The 21605-nt window shown below is 26.9% G+C and overlaps 3 protein-coding genes across 4 annotated transcripts in view; 1 reads left to right on the top strand and 2 right to left on the bottom strand.

The window, feature by feature from the left end:
- Positions 1–9237, bottom strand: part of LOC129971607 (RING finger and SPRY domain-containing protein 1-like) — a 63963-nt gene extending 54726 nt beyond the window's left edge. Inside the window, exons 1-3 of one of the 2 annotated variants that reach the window (XM_056085537.1) lie at positions 9109–9237; positions 3510–4018; positions 1726–1891 (exon numbers count right to left, since the gene is read on the bottom strand). In XM_056085537.1, coding sequence (XP_055941512.1) covers positions 1726–1891; positions 3510–3736 — 393 coding nt within the window. In that variant the 5' untranslated portion in view covers positions 3737–4018; positions 9109–9237. The remainder of the gene's footprint in view (positions 1–1725; positions 1892–3509; positions 4019–9108) is intronic. The other variant, XM_056085539.1, reaches the window with a different exon arrangement.
- A 387-nt stretch (positions 9238–9624) lies between these two features.
- LOC129973003 (ribosome-releasing factor 2, mitochondrial-like) lies at positions 9625–12522 on the top strand. Its single transcript, XM_056087341.1, has one exon. The coding sequence runs from the start codon at positions 9899–9901 to the stop codon at positions 12116–12118; it is 2220 nt and encodes a 739-aa protein (XP_055943316.1). The 5' UTR covers positions 9625–9898; the 3' UTR covers positions 12119–12522.
- A 7196-nt stretch (positions 12523–19718) lies between these two features.
- LOC129971206 (translation initiation factor eIF-2B subunit epsilon-like) overlaps positions 19719–21605 on the bottom strand; it is a 55229-nt gene continuing 53342 nt past the window's right edge. The window contains exons 14-15 of the mRNA XM_056084781.1: positions 20485–20628; positions 19719–19853 (exon numbers count right to left, since the gene is read on the bottom strand). Of these exons, the coding sequence (XP_055940756.1) occupies positions 19779–19853; positions 20485–20628 (219 nt within the window). The 3' untranslated portion in view covers positions 19719–19778. The remainder of the gene's footprint in view (positions 19854–20484; positions 20629–21605) is intronic.

Below are 21605 nucleotides of genomic sequence, written 5' to 3'. Positions count from 1 at the left end.
TTGACATGATTTTGAAGTACATAAAGAGCCGATAAAAACCAACAACATGCTTAAAAACGACATTACATTCCAGTCCCACTAATAATTCTACAATGGACAGAACTGACCTGAAAGATTAAATGTTAAGCAGTTTCAGAATAAGACACTACGCATTTGATTAATGCTTGAAATATGACTGCTGTCATTAGACAGTTATTATATGTAGCAATTAACAGAAAGTAGATCAATTCATTTCGCCTGGAGTTTCGTCAAGATGTTACAGTTGCTTTTTTACAAATTGTGAAAAGAAAATGAACTGCGGACGATACCAACCATTGCATTAGAAAAGTGATGGTCATTATTTCATAGCAAAAATTTAAGGCAGATACGGACAATATGAGGACAGTGCAAGATAAGAGTGTAAGACCCCAAAAAAGTAGCATTTGAACTGTTTTTCAGAATACCATGAAATAAATTTAGAAATTATAGCAAAAATACATTTTTTGTGCATACGTGCACCTGTGTTTTCATATTTGAGAAAAAAACAATCTTTTCTTTTGACAAAATTTATTATTTTTTTAGTGAAATCGTATTTATGTGTAAAAATAAAAATTTCATTTTTTGCCCTTCTCTTTTGTTTAGTCAGCTCATTACTATATTCTATTTTTACGATTAACATAAAAGGTTTAGTCAGAAATGACTTAATTCCTAACCAAAAAATTAATAATAATAGTAACATATAATTTTTTTTATATACAGTAGACTCCCGATTATCCGCGGAGCGGATTATCCGCGCCTGCCGCACTAAGTGTTTGTTTTTGCTTCCAAGCAAAGAGTAAATGCTTCCAAAGCAAGAAGCAAACACAAATGACTGATTTCTTCAAAAATGTGTAGTTTTACAGTTATGCTTTTGTAATTACATAATACATTATAGTATTAAAATAGTACATATGTATTAATTTTTCTGTGTATCCTTGACGCCTCTCGTAAGTACAAAGCACTTTTCTGTTTTCATTAACAAAATGCATTTTAGGTTAGTTTTGAGTGATATACTAAAATATGAAGCGTTAGTTAAACATTTCCTGCTGTTTATTTTACGTTTTATTGTACATAAAAAGATTTTTCAAAGTTGGAATGACTGTTTTCTCTTTTGCTATACCCATTTTTAGCTTTTTTCGGATTATTCGCGATTTTTGTTATCCGCGGCGGCCGCGCCACCCAATTCCGCGGATAATCGGGAGTGTACTGTATATATTTTAATTATTTCCATCTTTAACGTAAAGTACTAAAAGGTAACAAATCCAAAAAATATTTTTTAAAAATCTGGATTTGAATTTAACCTGAAAAAGATTAATGCCATCACTAAATAAACATTGACAAAGTGTTGCAGATATGTCAGCATATAGATCATATTTTCTCAAATTCAAATTTACTTCTTGGCATCAAGCTACTTCCTAGAAAAAAGGTTTACTCAGAGTGATAACTATTTATTAATGACAGTTGTTGTAACAATGATTTTGACCCTATGATGCTAGAAAGCTGTAGCATGAATCAAAACCTGAGAAGCAGTAAAACATGAATGATACATAATCATATGGGATGAACTGCTTAGAATCTCAAGATTCTACCAAGTATGATAACACAAACTTTAGCATCATGAAAGGATTTAGTATATCACAAACCTAACATTTCTCAACTATGTTCAATATTTGAATGCAATACCATGTAAGTTATAAGATAGCATACTTTTGAAGGAAGAGGACATTCATCCAAGAGCAGAGTTATAACAGCTGGTCCCAGCGGATCATCCATGGGAATAACATTAGCCATGGAATGTACAACAGTCAGCCAACCAATTTCTTTGTCAGCTATGCAGTGAATTTGAGCCATAGAAGGAGGGGGTTCAATATCACTAAAAACATAAAATGTATCTGAAAATCATTAAAAGAGAGAAAAATGACATACAGTACATTTACCATATGCTGAAGTGAAAAAATTCATTGAATTATTTTTTAAACCTTTAATTCAGAAGTCTACCCAAATACTGTGGAAAAGGACTTGGAAATTTTAATCTTATAGTGTCATATTTTCAGTGGCTTTCAATTTCAATGCCTAATAGCTGGGAGCTTTATTAATAAATAATACAAGAATTTAAATAATAAATGCTTCATGATATTCAATGATAAAGGATTCAGGACATTGCAAATTAACAGATTTATTATAATATTAATACAAATAATAAATTTTTGATAAGTACCAAGTACCTGACATGCCATTTGTCTATGATAATTTCCTATAAATTTGTTTAACACTTCTATATAATGAAAATACAGTTACAGATGACTCTAATCATTTGCAGGGTAAGAAATTCAACTTAAATATTGTGATTCTTTTACTTGCTACTTTAAATGAAAACAATGGAAGTATACTTTAGATTTAACATGATGAATATTACCTTTTATTTAATTTTTTATTTTTTCATTTCTGTAAAGCATTTCTCAATAATAGCAATTTTGTCTATTAAACTGAAAACTTCTTCCAGATCATAGAATTATCAGATAATTTCTAATGATAGAAATCTCTTATACATTAATTGAGGACTTTTTACAGACTTTTTTTAATCAGCATACATTCTGAACATTTAATAATTTTTTTTATTTAAGGAATAAAATACCTTGAAGGCTAGAATTGTTGTTAAGGAAACAAATAATTAACAGATAATTCAATCTTTTAGGCTGTGTGCTAGGATACAGTATTAAGACATTTTAATTTCATAAAAAAAAAAATTGTAATGCAACACTTTTAGCTTTTAAAAGAAGAAAATATTAATATTTTCAAAAGGCAATTCATTTATTCATTAAAGTAATAAAGTCATTCTATTACTTAAAAAAAATGCAAAAAAATGATATTTGAGGAATACACCGCTTCAAAAACAAGTGATTTTGAGAGATATAGCATGTTTAAAAGGTAGAGAAAGCATCAAAGAAGAATTTTATATTTTCAGATTATTAGAATATTTTAATCACTTGGCAAAACTGTTGTGAAAGAATATTAATAGAATGTTTAATGAAGTAATTTGTATGAACTGGCCTGAACAATGGTAAAATAACTCAAAGATTTGAAAATAGGCAAACTATTTATGAATTTCTGTGAACACATTGTTCACTACTCATGAGTAAATTGGTGTTTTCATAATTGTGGCATTAAATCAATCAATAATCTTTTTAAAAATTCAACGAATAAAACTAAATATAAGACTATGAATGTTGCCCTTGCTTATGTTTATCCCCGAATGCATTCAAGCAATTAAAGTAAATCTATTAATAGTTGACAAAATTTTAAATAAATTCAAAATTTTAATACAGGTTTGGTAAAAGCAATGGAACAAATTTATTACATTTAAAGAATATTTTGAAGAAAATATAAGTAATATTGACAAATTAATTCAAATGTTACATTTTATTTATGATTATAGAAACATTTGACTATCATTAGTAACATAGAATAATAGCAAGCAAATAGTAACTTACTTATCAACAAAAGTTCTTATTACACATAAAGTTTCCATAACTAATTTATCAACAGACTGCCTTGATACCATAAGGTCCAAAGCCCTCTGAACAGGATCATATTGACCACCATAAGGGGTCACATGGGTCGTTTCGGCAGACAAAGAATTCACAGACAATCTTGGAGGCTGTGTGATGGTTTCTTCGTCAGATTCAGATTGCCTTTCTTTGCAGACACAAATTCCCATTTTATAATTGGAAGATCACATAGTTAATAATCAATCCAGACATGTCAAAGAGCTATATGTAAACACTTCAAAGTCGTTTTTTTCTTTCTGGAACTACTACAGTTTGCCTTGCTTCTTTCCATTAATTCTCAATGTAGGAATTTTGGAACAGATAGATTACGAATGTTGAAAAGGGCATAGTTCATTGGTCAAGAATTAATTTGAAAAAAAAAAATGCTTTTTAATCTGTATCAAGAGCAAGTATTGTCTCCAGCATGGAAGGTCCTCAAATGTCAATGCAACCTTTTAAAAAAAAGTATCATTTTTTTTAATAAAGAAAATTTAAAAAACATATTACTGCAGTGATTTTCAATACATTAGATGCTTCCTATAAGAGATACAAGAAATAAAAGCATAGAGGAACAAGGATGCAAAAAGAAAATATGTTTTATTATTCAAAATCAAGTTACTCCTTAAAAATAGATTTTCAATAAATAAATACACATTACAAAAGAAATATTATGATACGAACAATTTTAAATACAAAAATAAATTGAAAGATGGTCAAAATTAAAGGAAAAATAATTTAAGATCACTATTCAATTTATTAGCAATTTTTTTTACAGTATAAAAAATTATTTTAATGTTTTTGCACATAAAAATCTTTTTCGCTTTTTTTTTTTTTGGAAAACAACAAGACAAACTGCTTATTTGACATGATTCCTTTAAATAACACATTTTATATAAGGTCATAACAAGATCAATATATATAGAGAGAATTATCAGATTTTTTGGGTGGCTGTTACACAAATCCTTTATTTATAACTTATATTAACAAATATTTCTATTATTAGTTGGTAAGGGTCAAAACTAATCTAGGTTAAAAGAATAGGAACAAAGTTATAATGTGTACTCAAAATTGTTTAAATGAATAAAATTTCACTAATTTTTTTAAATGAAAAAATAAATACCATAGTAAAAATTGTACATAATTCAAATAATGATTTCATGAGTTATATGGTGCAAGAGAATTTGAACAAAGATGTTGGCACTTTTTTCACTGAAAACTCTAAGTGAGAAAGGAGAACAGACAAGGCAGGAACACTCAAAAACATAGTTCAGTTAACAAAGCTAAAGTTTCAAGTGATTCTCTTTTCTTTTAAATCAGATTTGCTTTAAATTTAATATTTTTAAAATCTAGCAGATAATGAAAAAAAAATCATTTTGGAGATCAGACTGGAAGCAATGCATTACAATCTAACCTATGATAATTACACAATTAATATATTAATGTACCTTAATAATTTGAAAATGAATAACCCTTATAAAGGGTCCACTACTTGAAGCACCTAAATTTACTTATTTCTCAAACTATAAAATGCAAATATAAATGGAAAATAATAGCTTATTATTTACTTTTAACTTAAGTGGCAGCATGATTCAAATAAATCCATAATAATTACTTATGGTACATAATCTGAGTGCATGTTTTTTGACATGAAACTTACACTAATTTTTTTTTCTAGTAAAAAAAAAAGTTGCAAAAAATTTCCAATAATTTTCTAATGGCTATATCTTAAACTATTTACTTAATATTTTAAAAAATTAAAGAGAAAGCAGGCATATAATCCTCAAATAAAATTAGATATGCATAAGCTAGGACACTGCATCGATCATGCTATTCGCAGTGACGGATTTTGACAATTAACCACGGGTGCTGAAATATTTTGAGGGCCCTCCTGGAGAAACTATATTGATGACAAGAAAGTAATGGACCTAAACTTATCTGAGCTTTTGATTTTATCTTCATGTTTGCTTTCTAACATTGTTTTATATCTTGAAGGCAATTCATGTATGTTATATAACATATCTACAGGTTTTATTTTTCCTTATTTCTACAGAAAATTTACTTTTATCAACACTCATAACATACTTTTATGAATATTCAAATTTTATATTAAATTGGGAGAAAAAATTTAAAAAATATATACTTCGGAATTTATTTTTTTTCTTAAATAAGTTTTTAAAAAAAGATAGCTTATTTCTTTTAACTAGCAGGAATTGTCTCCCCGCAGTTTTCCAGTATATTCTCTAATAAAGATATCACCTCCCTACCCCCATAAAATCATGGGCATTAGACAATACTGTCAATACCACAAATGCTCAGATTTTTATTTTTAGACACCCACATATGAATACAGTGAAAACCAAATATTCAATATAAATGCCTTTTTTTTACCAACTGAAATCAAAATTTAATATAGAACTGCCGTATCACTATTACATATCAAATTTTATATATCTAAATCACTGTGTGATTTAAATTATATTAACATGTATGCAGAAGTACAAATTAATAAACAATCAACTCTGACAGATTTAATTCAAAATTCAATAAGTATCTAATTTTAAATGCTTAAATTTGTATACTGATTTTATTCATATTGCTATTTACTACCTATATGTTCACTTGTACTCAAACAGCCAAACAGACCGATTTCATATATAAATTCATATATAAATTTATATATATATATATGGATTTCACTCAAAATTTGATAGAAATCTTCAAATCTGTAGTAAAGACCACACAACCAAATTTCACTTTATTTAGCTTAAGAGATTTTTGAGCAATTGTGTTTCTGGGAAGTCTAAAATTTTGAGATTCATCAAAGTCTTGAATTTTTTAATGATTACAATACTTTCTCTTTGGTATTTCATTATTTTAATAAATAAAAATGGACTTGAGTTCATAAATCACTTAAATTTTTTTATGAATTATAAGCAGAAAAGAAAAATCATACTATAGCATCAGAATTTGACAACTGACATAAACAATTACTATTCAAAATTAACCCTTTTCATTGGATAAGTAAAAAAAACTGGTAGATATTCTTTTTATGCTATTAACTTAAATATATATTAACTACTTACAGCAACCAGTATTCACCCTTCATATTAAAAGTAATAATTTACCTATTTCAACTATCTTTGATCAACTGTATTTTACCAAGACAAATTAAATAATATTTTAAAGCATTCTTGCACAATAAACATAGAACATACTGACTGATTAGCTATGGATGCAAAGAGACAATATTAATTGGCAAATAAAACTTAAATAATCTGTCTGGTTGTTAAGGGTGAGGGCTGAGTTTGATTTTATAGTAACTCTAAAAATGGAATGGAAGTGCAGACAAGAGACCACTGATGACTTATCTGAGATCATGATTTTTCTGTGAAATAAAAACTGGCGAAACCTAACTGACGGTTGAGGCTGAGTGACTTATCAATTTTTTCCTAATAATTTTAATTACAGATTGTTGATTTAATAATATTCTTTGTTATTATCATATATATATATATATATTAGAAACTCCCTCAATGCTTTCAAAATTATTTGATAAACTTTTTTTTTTTTTACTCTGTATTCCTGTCAGTATTTATTACCACCAATATTTCATTTGAATCCTTTTAAACGTTCATTTCATACAATATATATGGAAATAGATTTTGAAGCCCCTTGTAGATCTCAAGGAATAAGGCAACCTCCTCCATCATCTGTGTGGAAAACTACCACTGATTGTACAACAGGACTCTATGATGGAAAGAGAATATTTATGTCTTCATTCCCTGTTCTTTTATTTTGTTTATTCTGGGTTTTTTTCAGCTAAGGATAAAAACTAAGATAGGAAAGACTGGGATAGACTTTTTGGAAATAACTTAATCTAGAATTTTGTGGGATTTTTTTTTATTAGTAACTCTTATTATCTTTATTAAGAGTTGCACAAACTATTTGCTCTTGAATCTGAATTTTGCCACTGATTATCTTATTTCATAGCATTGATATTTTTAAAACTTATATATATAATAGTTTATTTTATAATGTAAATGCAATTATAGTTAATCTTTTACTGTAAATTTATTATATTAGAAATGGCACTGAGAAGTTTACTAAATCTTTCCAAAGCATACAAATGTTACAATTACCTTAAGACAGCGAATCTTAGAATGTAGATAACAGAAATATTGGGGAATATCCTCCTAATAAAGAATGCCAGTATAAAGCAGTATTTCTCCATTTTACAAAAAATTTTACTCATTTACTGCAATACTTCCTTAATCACACTTTTCGAAACTCTAATGACATAATGTTCAAGCTGATGGAATACCCGCAGAATAAAAATGGTGAATGTGAACTTCACAAAATTTTACCTCCATATCCTTTATAGGTCAAAATAGATATCTTACCACTTCTTCTGAACAAGTTTAAATTTTAAAATATAATGTGCCACAAAGGTTTAAGCCAAGAAATGTCTTTATGCAAATAATATAACAAATACTAAAACTGACATAACTGATGAAATTATCATCATTTTTTTTATTCATGTATGTTATGGCTCGAAGCAATTAGTAAACTAATATAATTAAATATTATTATTAAAATACTAACTTATTCTTATAATAATAATATATTAAATATTTTATATACAATAATATATTAAATTTAAATCAATAAATCTATAACAATATCTGATATAATTAATATTAGTTTCTATAGCAGTATATTATCCCTTAAATTGTATTTATTTATCATTTATTTCATGGATTGTTTTCAAATTTATTTTTTAATTATGATTATTATCTTTTTCTTTTCTTCGATCAAATTTTGTTAGAAAAGTGATATTAATGTTTACAAACATTGGAAGTTTAAAAAATTGTTAAGTGGATAAATACTGTAAAAATGTTAAAGAGAAAATGCAAAATTGCGATTAAATTATCCCAGTGACAATAACATCTATATTATTTCAAAATTCATATATGTATTCTAATAATATATTTTTTGTCCCTCTTTCCAAAAATTAGACTGAAATGCTCAGGAAAATGCTGTATAAAAATATTTTTATAGTACGAGAAGAAATAATGCTTTATCTGCTTTTAATATTTATAGAAATTACAAATCAAATGGGCGATAGAATCAGATAGCAAAAGAACTATAATTTGTATTCTAGAATCAAAATTTTATACATAAAATGTTACATTACAAGCAAAATAAATATATTACGTTAAAAACAGCATATTTATGATTACAGCAGTCAACAATCAATAACATCAAAATAATAAAAGCAGGAAAATGTTTATACTTAAACATTTATTTTGTAAAATTGTTCAGCTCAATACAGAATAAGGGGGAAACAAAAGTTAAGAGCCATAATGTAATTTTTTTCTCAAATATAGCCAATTTTTACCATTCAATAGTGCAGACAAGATGTACAAGAACTGTTATATTATTTCCTGATTATTCATTACAGTATCGACCAAATAGGAAAATATATGGTTTGACGCAAAAATCTAAAGGACCAAAATATAGAAATTAAATGATGTTAACTTACAGCTTTTCCGAGTAATTATACTACCTTTAATCCAAGTAAAGATTTCTTTTGAGTAAAAAATTATCATTCCATTCGTAAAACCGAAATTTTACCAGATCGCAAGCTGTCGCTCAGGTTTTTAGTTTTCGATTATTAAGAAAATCGGATAACATTGCCAGAAATATTCTCGAAATAGTTGACACATGTGTTCCGTAAGAATAAAAAAATATGTGCATGAAAGTATCTATTAGCAAAATCAAATTTTGTTACAAAAATACTGGTTAATAATCATTAAATAAAATGTTATGATCAATGTATCATTAGACAACATTAATAATTTTTATCATGATAAAAACAGAATTTTTTAAATATTTTATAATGACTTCTGAATTTAATAATTTTATTTGAAAATAAAAGAAAATGTCTTGTTAAAATAAACATGAATTTTGACACTTTAATAATCTGTATTAATACTGCTATTGATTTGATATTTCAAATAAAAAAATATTAACTTTATCTGTGTCTATGTAGCAACAAATCATTATTTTTAAATTTGTTTTGATTTCGATTATGTCTTGAGTAAGGATAAAATTAACTTTAAGAAATAACAGGCTTTGTTATCAAAAATGTAGTATTCTCCACATTTCAGTCAGTCTATATGGTTAAATTTATGACGACAATTTGGCTAAAAAGCTAATCTACATCTCTAAGGATAACCTAAAAGTAGTAGTGTTAAAAATATTGAATCTGCTTTCATCTGTCTATTTTCTTTAATTGAGAAGTGATTTAACTTTATTAATCAAAGCTTAGTATGTATCAATTTTTTAAATCCACTCTATCTGTTTCAAAATTAAGCACTAACATTATTCAAAAATTACTCGGATCTCGTCTGCAGATCAGATGGAATTCAAAAAATTCAAAAGATGATAATTTAAAAAATATACGTAACATTGGTATTATTGCCCACATTGACGCAGGTAAAACAACCACCACAGAAAGAATGTTATATTACTCAGGATTCACTAATATGATGGGAGAAGTTCATGATGGTGACACAGTAATGGATTACATGATTCAAGAGAGAGAACGTGGCATCACAATATCGTCTGCTGCTATAACATTTCAATGGAAAAATCATAAAATAAACTTAATTGACACACCCGGGCATGTGGATTTTACTTTTGAAGTAGAACGTTCATTAAGTGTTCTGGATGGAGCTGTTGTCATATTAGATGCATCAGCTGGAGTAGAAGTTCAGACATTGAAAGTTTGGGAACAAGCAAATCGATATGGTGTTCCAAGCATAATATATTTAAATAAATTAGATAAACCTGCAGCAGACATTGACATGTGCTTGTCATCTATTAAAAAAAAGTTGAAAGTAAAACCACTCTTGTTACACACACCTGTTGGAAAAGGTAAAGAATTTGAAGGAGTTGTTGAACCACTTTTTCTGAAAAAACACTTGTGGAGCAGAAAAGGTATTGAAAAAGATGGGGTGAATTTTTTATCCCAGGATTTATCTTGTAATCAAGAAGATTCTAATTTTAAACTTATCATGGAAGAAAGAACAAAAATCATTGAAAATGTTGCTGATTTAGATGATATATTGGCAGATAAGTATTTAACAGAAGGTATTGAATGCTTAAATACTGTAGATTTACAAAGTGCTTTAAAACGTATTACTGTAAAGAAAATTGCAATTCCTGTATTTTGTGGAAGTTCTTATAAAAATATTGCTGTTCAATTACTAATGGATGCAATTGTTGCTTATCTTCCAAGTCCTTGTGAAAGAAACCGTGATGTTTTCAGTCTTGATACAGATGAACTGTGTGCTTTAGCTTTTAAAATAATTCATAATAAAAATAAAGAACCCTTGACATTTTTAAGACTCTATTCTGGCTGCTTAAAAAGTGGTCAACGTGTTTATAATAAAGGTAAGGGTATCTTTGAAAAAGTAGGCAAACTTATGGTGCCTTTAGCTGATAATTTCAAAGAAGTTCCATTCTCCTCCTCAGGAAATATTGTTGTAGCCACAGGTTTCAAGGAAGTTGTTACTGGAGATTTGTTATTTTCTTCAGGTTCCTATGCATCAAAAATTTTTTCAGAGCAAAGTGATGTATTAGGCCCTTTGATACAGGTTCCAGACCCTGTTTTCTTTTGTACTATTGAACCTCCTTCAGTCGGATTTCAGAAACGTTTAGAATTTGCTTTGCAGTGTTTGCAACGCGAAGATCCAACATTTCAAGTCGAATTTGATGAAGCAATTGGACAAACTATTATAATGGGAATGGGTGAATTGCACATTGATGTAATCAAAGAAAGAATTCGTGTTGAATATGGCATCAATGTATATTTAGGTCCCCTTCAGATAGCATATAGAGAAACTCTTGGGAAAATTGTCGAACACACCCATGTTCTTGATAGAGCTATTAGTGGATCCAAACATTTTGCTAAAATCACAATGAAACTTTATCCTCAGAAATCTTCCTTAAAACATATCAATGTGATAGTAACTAAAGATAATAATTTAGGGAAAATACGATCTGATTATTTAAAAGCTATTAATGAAGGCATAAAAAGTGCTTTAAACAATGGACCTCTTCTGAGTTTTCCTGTTATTGATGTTGGAATTGATTTACTTTGGCTTGAAGTAGGGAAAGGTACTTCCTTAACTATGTTATCTGCAGCTGCTTCACAGTGTGTCATGGCTGCCTTACGAAAGTCAGAAATGTGTCTTTTAGAACCAATCATGAAGCTATCCATTGGTGTCAATAAAGGGTATGCTGGTAGAGTTTTAAATGATTTGTCGCAGAAACGTAGTCAAATCTTAAACATGGAACTGCGTGATGATGTAGAAATAATACAAGCTCTAACTCCTCTTTCAGAACTTAGAGGGTATTCTACTCAACTTCGAGCTTTAACTTCTGGTACATGCTCCTTTACTTTAGAATTTTCAAATTATCAAAAAATGGAATCTAGTGAGCAGGAAAAAACTATATTGGAAGTCACTGGTTTCCACTCTTTGTGATGAAAGATTTCATTTGATTATTTAGTATTTATTAATTAATAATAAAGGATTGGCATTTAATTTTTTTTAAAAAATAGGATTGTCTTTCTTTAAACTATATATAAACAGGGTAAACAGATGTTTGTTTTCTGCTTGTAAGTTTGAAGCCTGCTCATAAGTTGGTGCTACATTTCATGAATTCTGTCTTTTTCACTGCTCATTAATACCAATTTTTTAACATTAGTACATATATTAAAATGATTATTAGTTTATTTTCAATGGAATGATTTTAATTAAACAACCTTTTGATCTTTATTCATGATTAGTAAGTCTTTGAATTGTAAACAATTGACTGAGAATTTTTGTCTGGAAAGAATGTATCTTAAATTTAAAATATATGTATATATATTAAATGATTATTTAAGAGGGAGAAATCTTCAGTTTGTGAAATTGATCCTTATTTATTTCTTTTATCTGTTTATGTTTTTAATAAAATGTATATTTACAAATTTCAGAAATTTCATATTGAATAAAATTCCTGGAGAATACAATGTCCTCTCTCCAACTCTGAGGGTTTTGTTTTGAATATATTTTTGAACATATATTTTTTTAATAGTTTAGATAACAGTGATATATTTACTTAATTCCTTTTATATTTTAATCTAAAATTTCAATAATATAATAATTAAACTTGTTATAAAAATTTATTAAATTTTTTGGATTTTATATATTTTTTTACAAATACATGCATCTTTTTTTTTCTTCAAAAATTTATTCAGAATTCCAAATTTATATTCAAGTCAAAATCAGAATATTAAAAAAAAAATTCTGTAACTTTCCAACTTATTATTATAAAGGCAAAAATATTGCTAAGCAGATAAAACCAGTAGAATATTTTCTAATGAAGTTGTTATAAAGTAAAATGCCAATGATGGCAGTTTTAACTGTGATATCAAGTTGGCACTTTTTTTTTTCCCCATTTATTGACTCTAGTATGTGACCAGTCAAACTTATGCTAGTCTTATTTTCTATGTTATTTTATTTTTAGTTTGAAATATGAATGGGGAGATAAACTTTTATATAACAAATTTCAAACTACAGATGGCCATATTTATGGAATATATATATCAGCAGCATGACTGATTGACATTTTATCCATGAATCCTCCATCAGACAACAAATCATCAATAATAAACAATTCCAAAAATAAAGCAACTCATTTTCACAAAAAGAATAACTCATGTCTTTTCAAATTAAACTTTTTTTTTTTTTTCCAAGTTTAACAGAGCTATATATAAGCTGACACCCACATTTTAGTTTTAGAGAAAGTACCAAAAATTCTCGCCTTATACCTAGAAATATGTGATATTTGCCATGCTTAATTTTTAATTTATTGTAATAAATTAAGTATCAATTTAATTTTAGAAATATAAATAAATAACTAGACAGAGAATAAGCTTAATGGCTTCAGAATAATAGATTGTATACTTGTAATAAAAGTCATGGTTTTTTAGATGCAAAGAGAAATCTCTCTTCTTTTTGAGCCTTGCTACAGTTTTTTAAAAATATAAAATATTTTTTTTAAGCTGACATAACCAATTGGAAAAAGAAATCAGTGATTTGAATGCTTAAACTTTCAGCAAATTATATACATTGGATGTTTAAATATCCTTATATTTCAGTTAAACTTTATAAAAAGTGCCTGTTTAGATTTTGTTAATTTATAATCCTTCAAAAAATTATCTATATTTTCCAAAAATAAGAATTGGCAATTAAATAATTTTATTCATTCTAACAAATGATTTCTTTAAGCAGAGCCTTCTGAGAGCAGCACTTTTATCAGTAGATAACATGCATAATTTATTGTGTCATTCAATATGCTATATGTGTTTAATACCATTCTGAATTAACATATTCACAGAGATAAATGCAATAACACTCAGATTTATAAGCCATATTATGTATTCATTAATATATTTTGAAATTATGCAATATTTAGTAATAGCTTATTAATTCATTGTTTATATTCATTTTGTTTTGTATATTTAAGAATTTTCATTATTGTGTCATGTAATATTTTATATAAATAATTTGACTTCTGTAACTTGTAGACTTATCATAGAGAATTATGATTAACTCTGCTATTCTATTCAGGTCTATTTGATTCAAAATATTTTTGAACTACTTATGAAAATTGACAATATCAAAGTATCATTTTAGATTAATCAAATTTATTATCCAATACCATTTTCCGTATCCATAAAAATTTGCTAATGTATATTACTAATTTAATCAGAATTGATAAAAATAATTTCCTTGAAACAGTTTCATTTTGTTACTGTTGTTTTAAAAGAATTAGATAAACTTTAGTTAACCTTACGAGTGGCAACTTAAATATGAATTTACAAAATGAAATAGAAAAGTAGGTATTTTAATATTATGTTTCAGTCTCTATCAACCTTTAAAAGTAGGCATTAAGTATAGGTTAATGAAAAATCTTACAACCTTTTTTATTATTATTATTTAGGATGTATACTGAAAAAGAAATATACATATCACTCTATATCACATTTTAACTTCTTTAAATTCTACTTATTAAACAAATTTTAGATATTGCCATATTGTTTACATGCATAATACTGTGCATTTGCAAAGGAAGTAGTTTTTAATGAATTGTCATGAAACTTTCTCTAAAATCTTTCTTTTAGTTTTCAATTCTCTGTATTTACTGCTGAGGCTATAGCAATCTTGTGCTTTACAATGCGTATTGAGCGAAAGCACCCGTTGCTTCTCTGTATTTACTGCTGATGCAGTAACAATCTTTTGTGCTTTACAACGCATATTGAGTGAAAGCACCCATTGTTTCTGCATATACACTGACAGTATGAGTGTTTTGCAGCAGTTAAACCAAACTGATTCCTGTAATAATCCAATTATTTGTGATATTTTTCTACTTTTGGAGGATCTGAAAAGCAAAGGATTTGACATAATATTTTGTTGGGTACCCAGTCACATGGGAAATAAAGGTAATGAGTTGGCAGATTCTGCCGCTAATTCTGCATCAACCCCACTTAACAGATTAGTCCCTTTGGCTGATGTTAAATGTTACATAAAGAAGCATATTTACAAAATGTGGCAGCAACAATGGGATTTGCAGGAAAATAACAAATTGCATTCATTAAAACCCACACTTAGCAAATGGGTCTAGTGCCTCAATTAGGAGAAGGACATTATTCTGACCCGTCTTCGAATTGGGCATGCACGTTTTACACATAAATATTTACTTTTTGGTGAACCCACACCTATTTGTGGTGCATGCCGGAAACACTATTCAGCTGTGCATATTTTAATTGAGTGCCCAGTTTTTAACTTCCAACGTCAATCCTTTTATAATACAACAATTTTATCTCCGAACGATCTTGTGGGGGAAAATCCTCACTTTTTTTACAATCGATAGGCTTTTTACATCATATATGATTAGCTTTATAGTGTGCCACTTGCTTTTAAGTACTTAACCATTTTTTAAAATGAATTATGTGTATTTTAGAACTTTTTTTCACTGTAATTTTATATATTCACCATATGTTTGGCATAGCATAGCCATGTCTGGCTTTTGCGCCATTAAAATCCAATCAATCATTTAGTTTTCAATATTTGAAAGAAAATCTGTTCCGTAGTTTGAATTTGTATAAGGAACAGAAAACAGTTTTAGTCATAGATTGGTCACCTTTCAAAAATTTGATTATTTTTAAATAATATTAATTTAGACATTAAGAAATGATAAATGAGAGTATTATTCATGCAATTTTTAAACGAATTTGTTTACATATTTTCATCTGCTGAATCTTCTATTGAAAAACACACAAGTCTGTTTATATTTAAGTGATATTTTCCTTGTTGAAATTTATTTATTCAAATGTTTTTATATTAATTTTGTTCATTAGATCTGTTACAAAGTATTGAAAATTATTTTCATTTAGATGATTTTAAAAAATTATTACTGATTTTGGATTATGAATACATAAAATCATGTTCTACTTTTTGTTCCATAAAAGGAATAAAAATATGTAATTTTCATATGTGTAGGTTTAAATGTTATCTTTACAAAAACTAGAGAAAACACACACACATTTGAAAATAAAGCATTCAGTTGATTAGATATTTAATTGATTTACAACAGTTTAAAATTTAACATTTTAAAAATTAGTATTTAAACTAAATTGATAACATTTTTATATGTTATCAGATCTTTCAGTTTGCAATAATACTTTATCTTTGAAAAATATAAATAAGCATACAAAACGAAAAAGCTGAATCAGTTGCTTTAATGATGAAATCAAAACAGTATTTCACTGATCTTTTATATGAAAATTAAATTAATATGATCTACAAAAATTAAAAAAAAAAAAAACGATGAAATGATGAGTAAAGGAAATGCTATTAATTATGTAATTATAATTCTTTACACAGAATATGTAGCATCATGAAAAGTGTTTAAAAAGTGCTTAATTTCCTCAAGAAGTGCAAAAAAAAAAATTCCCCCACTCTTCCTGCAGACATTGAATACAATAAATCAAAAAAAATCTTTCATAATCATAAATCTTTGTCTACCAGAAATATCATGAAAGAAAACCAACGAAAAGGAAGAATCCGGAAAATAGATCCAAAAGTTTCAACACTTAAATAATGCTTAGTGAACTTTTCTCTGTATGTTGAAATACTGGAATTGTTATTCCAAAAAGCATAATATGAAATATGCCAAAATTGTTGCAACTCGAAAAATGTTTGAACTTTTTACTTTTGGTGTTCTAAATAGTGAAGAATTTATTTTAATTATGCCTAATAACTTTATGTTTAACCCATTACGGGTTTTAAAAAATATGCATATTGGCCTAGATCTACGAAAAATAACAATAAAGTGCAATGTGCAAAAGAAATAGATACATTAGATGTGGGAGTAGTTGTTCTAGAAAATATGTATGAAGAAAGATATGTATGATAATTAGCCATTATTATCCTAATTACTGTAAAAACCTCTTCAGCATATTACACATTCAATCATCATTCTCATTAATATGTTGTTTAGAGTGATCTCTTGAAGGACCTATGAAAAGAATTTTACTATACGATTAATTGCAGTTGTAAATTATAATAATCGATTGTGAAAATTTTCTCACATCCAATGTGATAAAATTTCCATTCGAAGATATGAGTTTTCAATAATAGTGATTTCTGTTGCGGTGTACTTTTAAAAAAACTCCCATTCCTTTGAAAATTATCCATTGTTGAACCAATCTTGTTAAATGTTTTTTTTATTATTTTCAAAAAAATTCTGCTAGGTCTAAAATTTAAAAAGAAATTTTTAAAAACCTTTATTATTCAGATTATATCATTTTTTAGGGTATTTTTCCTACTTTTGTAACTTACACAATTTTTTTTGGTTTCCAGTGAAATTTCTTTCCAATGTATAATGGTTTGCCTGACTGACAGAGTAACACACAGTTTAAAATATTAAAGTTAAGAACATGAAATTCAGCAAGAAATAACTTTGAGGATGTTAGAAGCTCTCTAAGGATGGATTTGGCAAAATTTTAACTCATTTATTTTGGTAGCCTCAGAAAATTTGCATTAACTCTGATAGTAATAGAAAGATTTTTCCTATTCAACTTTCTGATGCTCTACATAATATTTTGAAAGATGTCATCTTCTTTGAACTCTTTAGAAAAATACAGCCACCCGCAATTCATCAATAAAATTTTACCACTTTCCTAGGTTTTTAGAACAGAAGAAACAAATTTTTTGTCAGTACATGTGTTAGTAATTACTCTGATAAAGAAACCAGATACAAAAATCTGTTAGTGGACACAAAGCGGAAAGTAGTTGTAAATTATCCTCCATAGAAAATTAATACTGTGGATTTTCTCTTGAATGTATTCAGCAACCCACATATAATATACAGTATAGAAAGGAAAATACGAGCTAAATTCCAAAAGCAATGGGAAACGGTAAACTGAAAATTATACTTGAATATTCTGAGAAAATGCTGTAAATTTTGTTAAAAAAGAAAAGAACAAAAAAAATTAACAATTTGATTTTGCATAAGCTGTGGATTTGCGCATATATGTATTGATATGCGACATTTTTTACAAATATATCTGCATTTTTGAAGAATTTTTTTTTCTTATAAAATATTTTTATTTTACTTCTTGAATAAAATATACTGTGATCTTTGATTTTTTTTAAAGGGGGATACTTAGAAAAAGAAATTTCTGACATGAAAGAAGGAATTATTGCAAAAAGCTAATGAAACAAAGGATTTTTTACTCTTGTTGAATTACAATAAAATTCAAAGAAAAAAAAATTTTTACAAGATGAAGAATCCGAAATTTCATTGAGAAATTTTTAAAAATTGTAAGAATAGTGTTCCTCTACTTCTTTCCCCATGATTCTATGCTTATTAAATTTTTCTTTAATAATCTTTTTAAAATTATATGCATAAAGAAATAAAAATCATTAAAACATAAAAGTTAATTATATTTTTTCTGATTTTTTTTATATTAACTTAAATTTAAAATTGTTGTGATAAAAATCTGATATATATACCTGATATTGATAAATTAAGTTTTAACTAATACATAATCGTTAACTGATTGATTGTGGTTCTTTTGTATAATTAACATAGACATTTGTGTTAGGGAATAGTCTTCAGTGTTTACAACATATATTAATTCTATTCAATTTGCTCTTAATTCAAATTTTCAGAATGTTCTTGTATTAATTATTGCTTAAAGATATTCTCAGTAAGAAATGAGGCTAGACACAATCTCTAAACAAAGCTGTAACCATTTTTAGAATTCTCATATCATATTAAAATATTTTGATTAAAATTCAAAAAATTCTAAAAAGAGGAAAATCCTGTGCATAGAAAATAATTGAGTTTTATTACCCATATGTGTATGGATGTGCTTTTATTTTTTCTTCCCCACCTGCTAAGGTGCTTCAAAACTGCTTCATTTTTTAATCCATTTTTAACTACATATCCTGTTATAGTTCGATTCAAGAACAAAGAAAGTATGAGAGCATAATGAATTATAAGGCAGGATTCATATTTCAATGTAGTCAAAATCTGTCTCTCTTAGTATCAAATAAGCAATTACAATATTTGTATACAAAAATAAAAAGAAACAGATTTCTGTTGAGTGGTTTTATTCAAAAGAAGTAATGAGATTAAGAAATAAAAATGTAACATGAAAATATATAAAATCTTTACTATATTATAAAAAAAACCCTGAAAAGCTAAATATTTATTTTCATTTATTTACATGGGAGTTATTAAATTATTGTTTTAATTATTGTTATTTTCCTGCTAGTAGTAATATTATTAATCTTTATATTAATAATTTTCATGAGGATAGACCCAATTCCCAAGCTGACAACATTTAACAATTCATCAAACTGGCATTATACTATGGTCCTTCTCTTTATTCTGAGATGCAATTTTAACTTTTCCTGCCAGAATGGAAGAAAAACAACTTATCTTTGTTATTATCTAGTTAACATATTATGGGATCTAGCATCAGTAATCCATACCCAGTCAGAAAAAAAAAATGCAACGTAATGCTTGATTGTAAATAAAAAATTTATTTGAACAGGCATTTAAATTACAAAGTCTTTATTTGTATTAATCTTCAGATGATTCTTCATCTTCAGACGATTCTTCATCTGCTGTTTGCAGCCAATTTATAAAAGTTGCAGTCTAAAAATAAAAGAAAATTTTAATAAAAATGATGTATATATATTACTTTAAAAATGGCTAAACATTAGTAACTAAAACAAAATTGCAAGCTAAAATATAAAGGTTTTGCAGAATGTGTAAAGTCTAAAATTATTTATACGCAGATGATATTATTGATTGTATAAACATCAGAAGTGTTCAAAGAAAACTTGCATAAAAATATCACATAATATATGATAGATGAACATACATTTCTCTAAACAAAGTACACAATCTTATGACCTGAAAATATGCAGAAATTACAGAAGATGTTCAAAATTGTGTCCACCTACTTTCTTAAAGATTACTAACATGTTTTGATGCAACATGTTTGATGTATGTAACATGTTTTGATAGTTATATGCAACAAGAATATGCATTAAAAACTATAAAACTCAGCATCGTACACACATTTTTCAACAGTTTTACAATACTGCCATTATAAATATACTATCATTTCTTTTTGTCATCATTTCTTATTATGGAATGAAAATTTTATAAAAATTATATCGAAAGAGAATGCCTAATAAAATGAAGTGGCAGCAGCTGTTGCAAAGTTATATATTTTTAAAAAACTGCTGCTTTAATTCAAATAAGAGCAAAAAAAACTCACCAGTTTTCTGACTTTGTCACTTTCTGGAGAAAGATCTTTAAACCATTTTATTATCACAGATTCTTTCAGAAGTTCTTTATCATACCAAAAATGAATCACTTTTATCAAGGCAGGAGCTATGTCTTCATTACTTTTCATAAATTCCTGTGAACACGGCAAAAAGTTTTATAATTGAAAATCATTAAGAATAAAAGTACAGTAAAAAATGCTTAAAACATACACACACAAAACTAATAACTTTCTATTAATATTAAACTTAATACTAGACGACCTTTTCTAAAATTTTATTTAACTTTTAATCCCGCTTCTAATTATATATGTAAAATACATCTTTCAAATAACTTTATAAGAGTTTTTACAAACGAATGGAACAATAAATTTAAAAAAGTTAATAGTTTTTTTGTTTCCCCTCCATAAACATACATCATTAATACACATGATTATCTTTCAAATATTGCCTAATATTAGATCAAGCTACCAAATTGTTTTTTATTATTATTATTTTTAAAAAATCCTTTCTTTTACATTTAAGATATTTTTACTTAAAATAGATTTGAAGTCATTTCAATAATGTAGTAAGAAGTTCAAATCAACATTTCATATGTAGCAGCTAATAATTCTGAATGCTGTAGGATATCAATAAATAATTATCCCAGTTTTGCCAGCGTATTTGCATAAAATACTCAACAATGCTATCATATTTTGTAATATTCAGAATATTGAAGAGATATATAGTATTTTGTGCTAATAAGATTGTATTCAACTTCCCAATTGATACATTTTGAAATTTGAATTAGTGTACTTAAAAATGATTTATTTATATCATTTTATACTGGATGCATCTACATTTCATTTCAGATTTCGGAACTAGTTTAATCTTAAAAAAAAATAGATAAAAATAAAGAAACAGTTAATGATTCTTTTTTTAATATTTTATAAACTTGATTTATAGCTTACTTAATTAATGATATATATGTTACTTCGCAGCCTTATCTATTATATTAGAAATAATTTTCAGAAATTTTAATTGGACTTACGATAGCTTCAGTTCAATAAAAACATAAATTACAGATTTTTTTTTTAAACTTGCACATTTTAGATTTTATTGAGATAATAAATTG

This window comes from Argiope bruennichi, chromosome 6, assembly GCF_947563725.1.
Source record: "Argiope bruennichi chromosome 6, qqArgBrue1.1, whole genome shotgun sequence".
Lineage (NCBI taxonomy): Eukaryota > Metazoa > Arthropoda > Arachnida > Araneae > Araneidae > Argiope > Argiope bruennichi.
Note: the sequence above shows the minus strand (reverse complement) of the source record. Positions and strands in the feature narration are given on the sequence as shown.

Coding starts and splice junctions, on each gene's coding strand:
- LOC129973003 (XM_056087341.1), top strand. CDS start 9,899: ATGTATCAATTTTTTAAATCCACTCTATCTGTTTCAAAATTAAGCACT.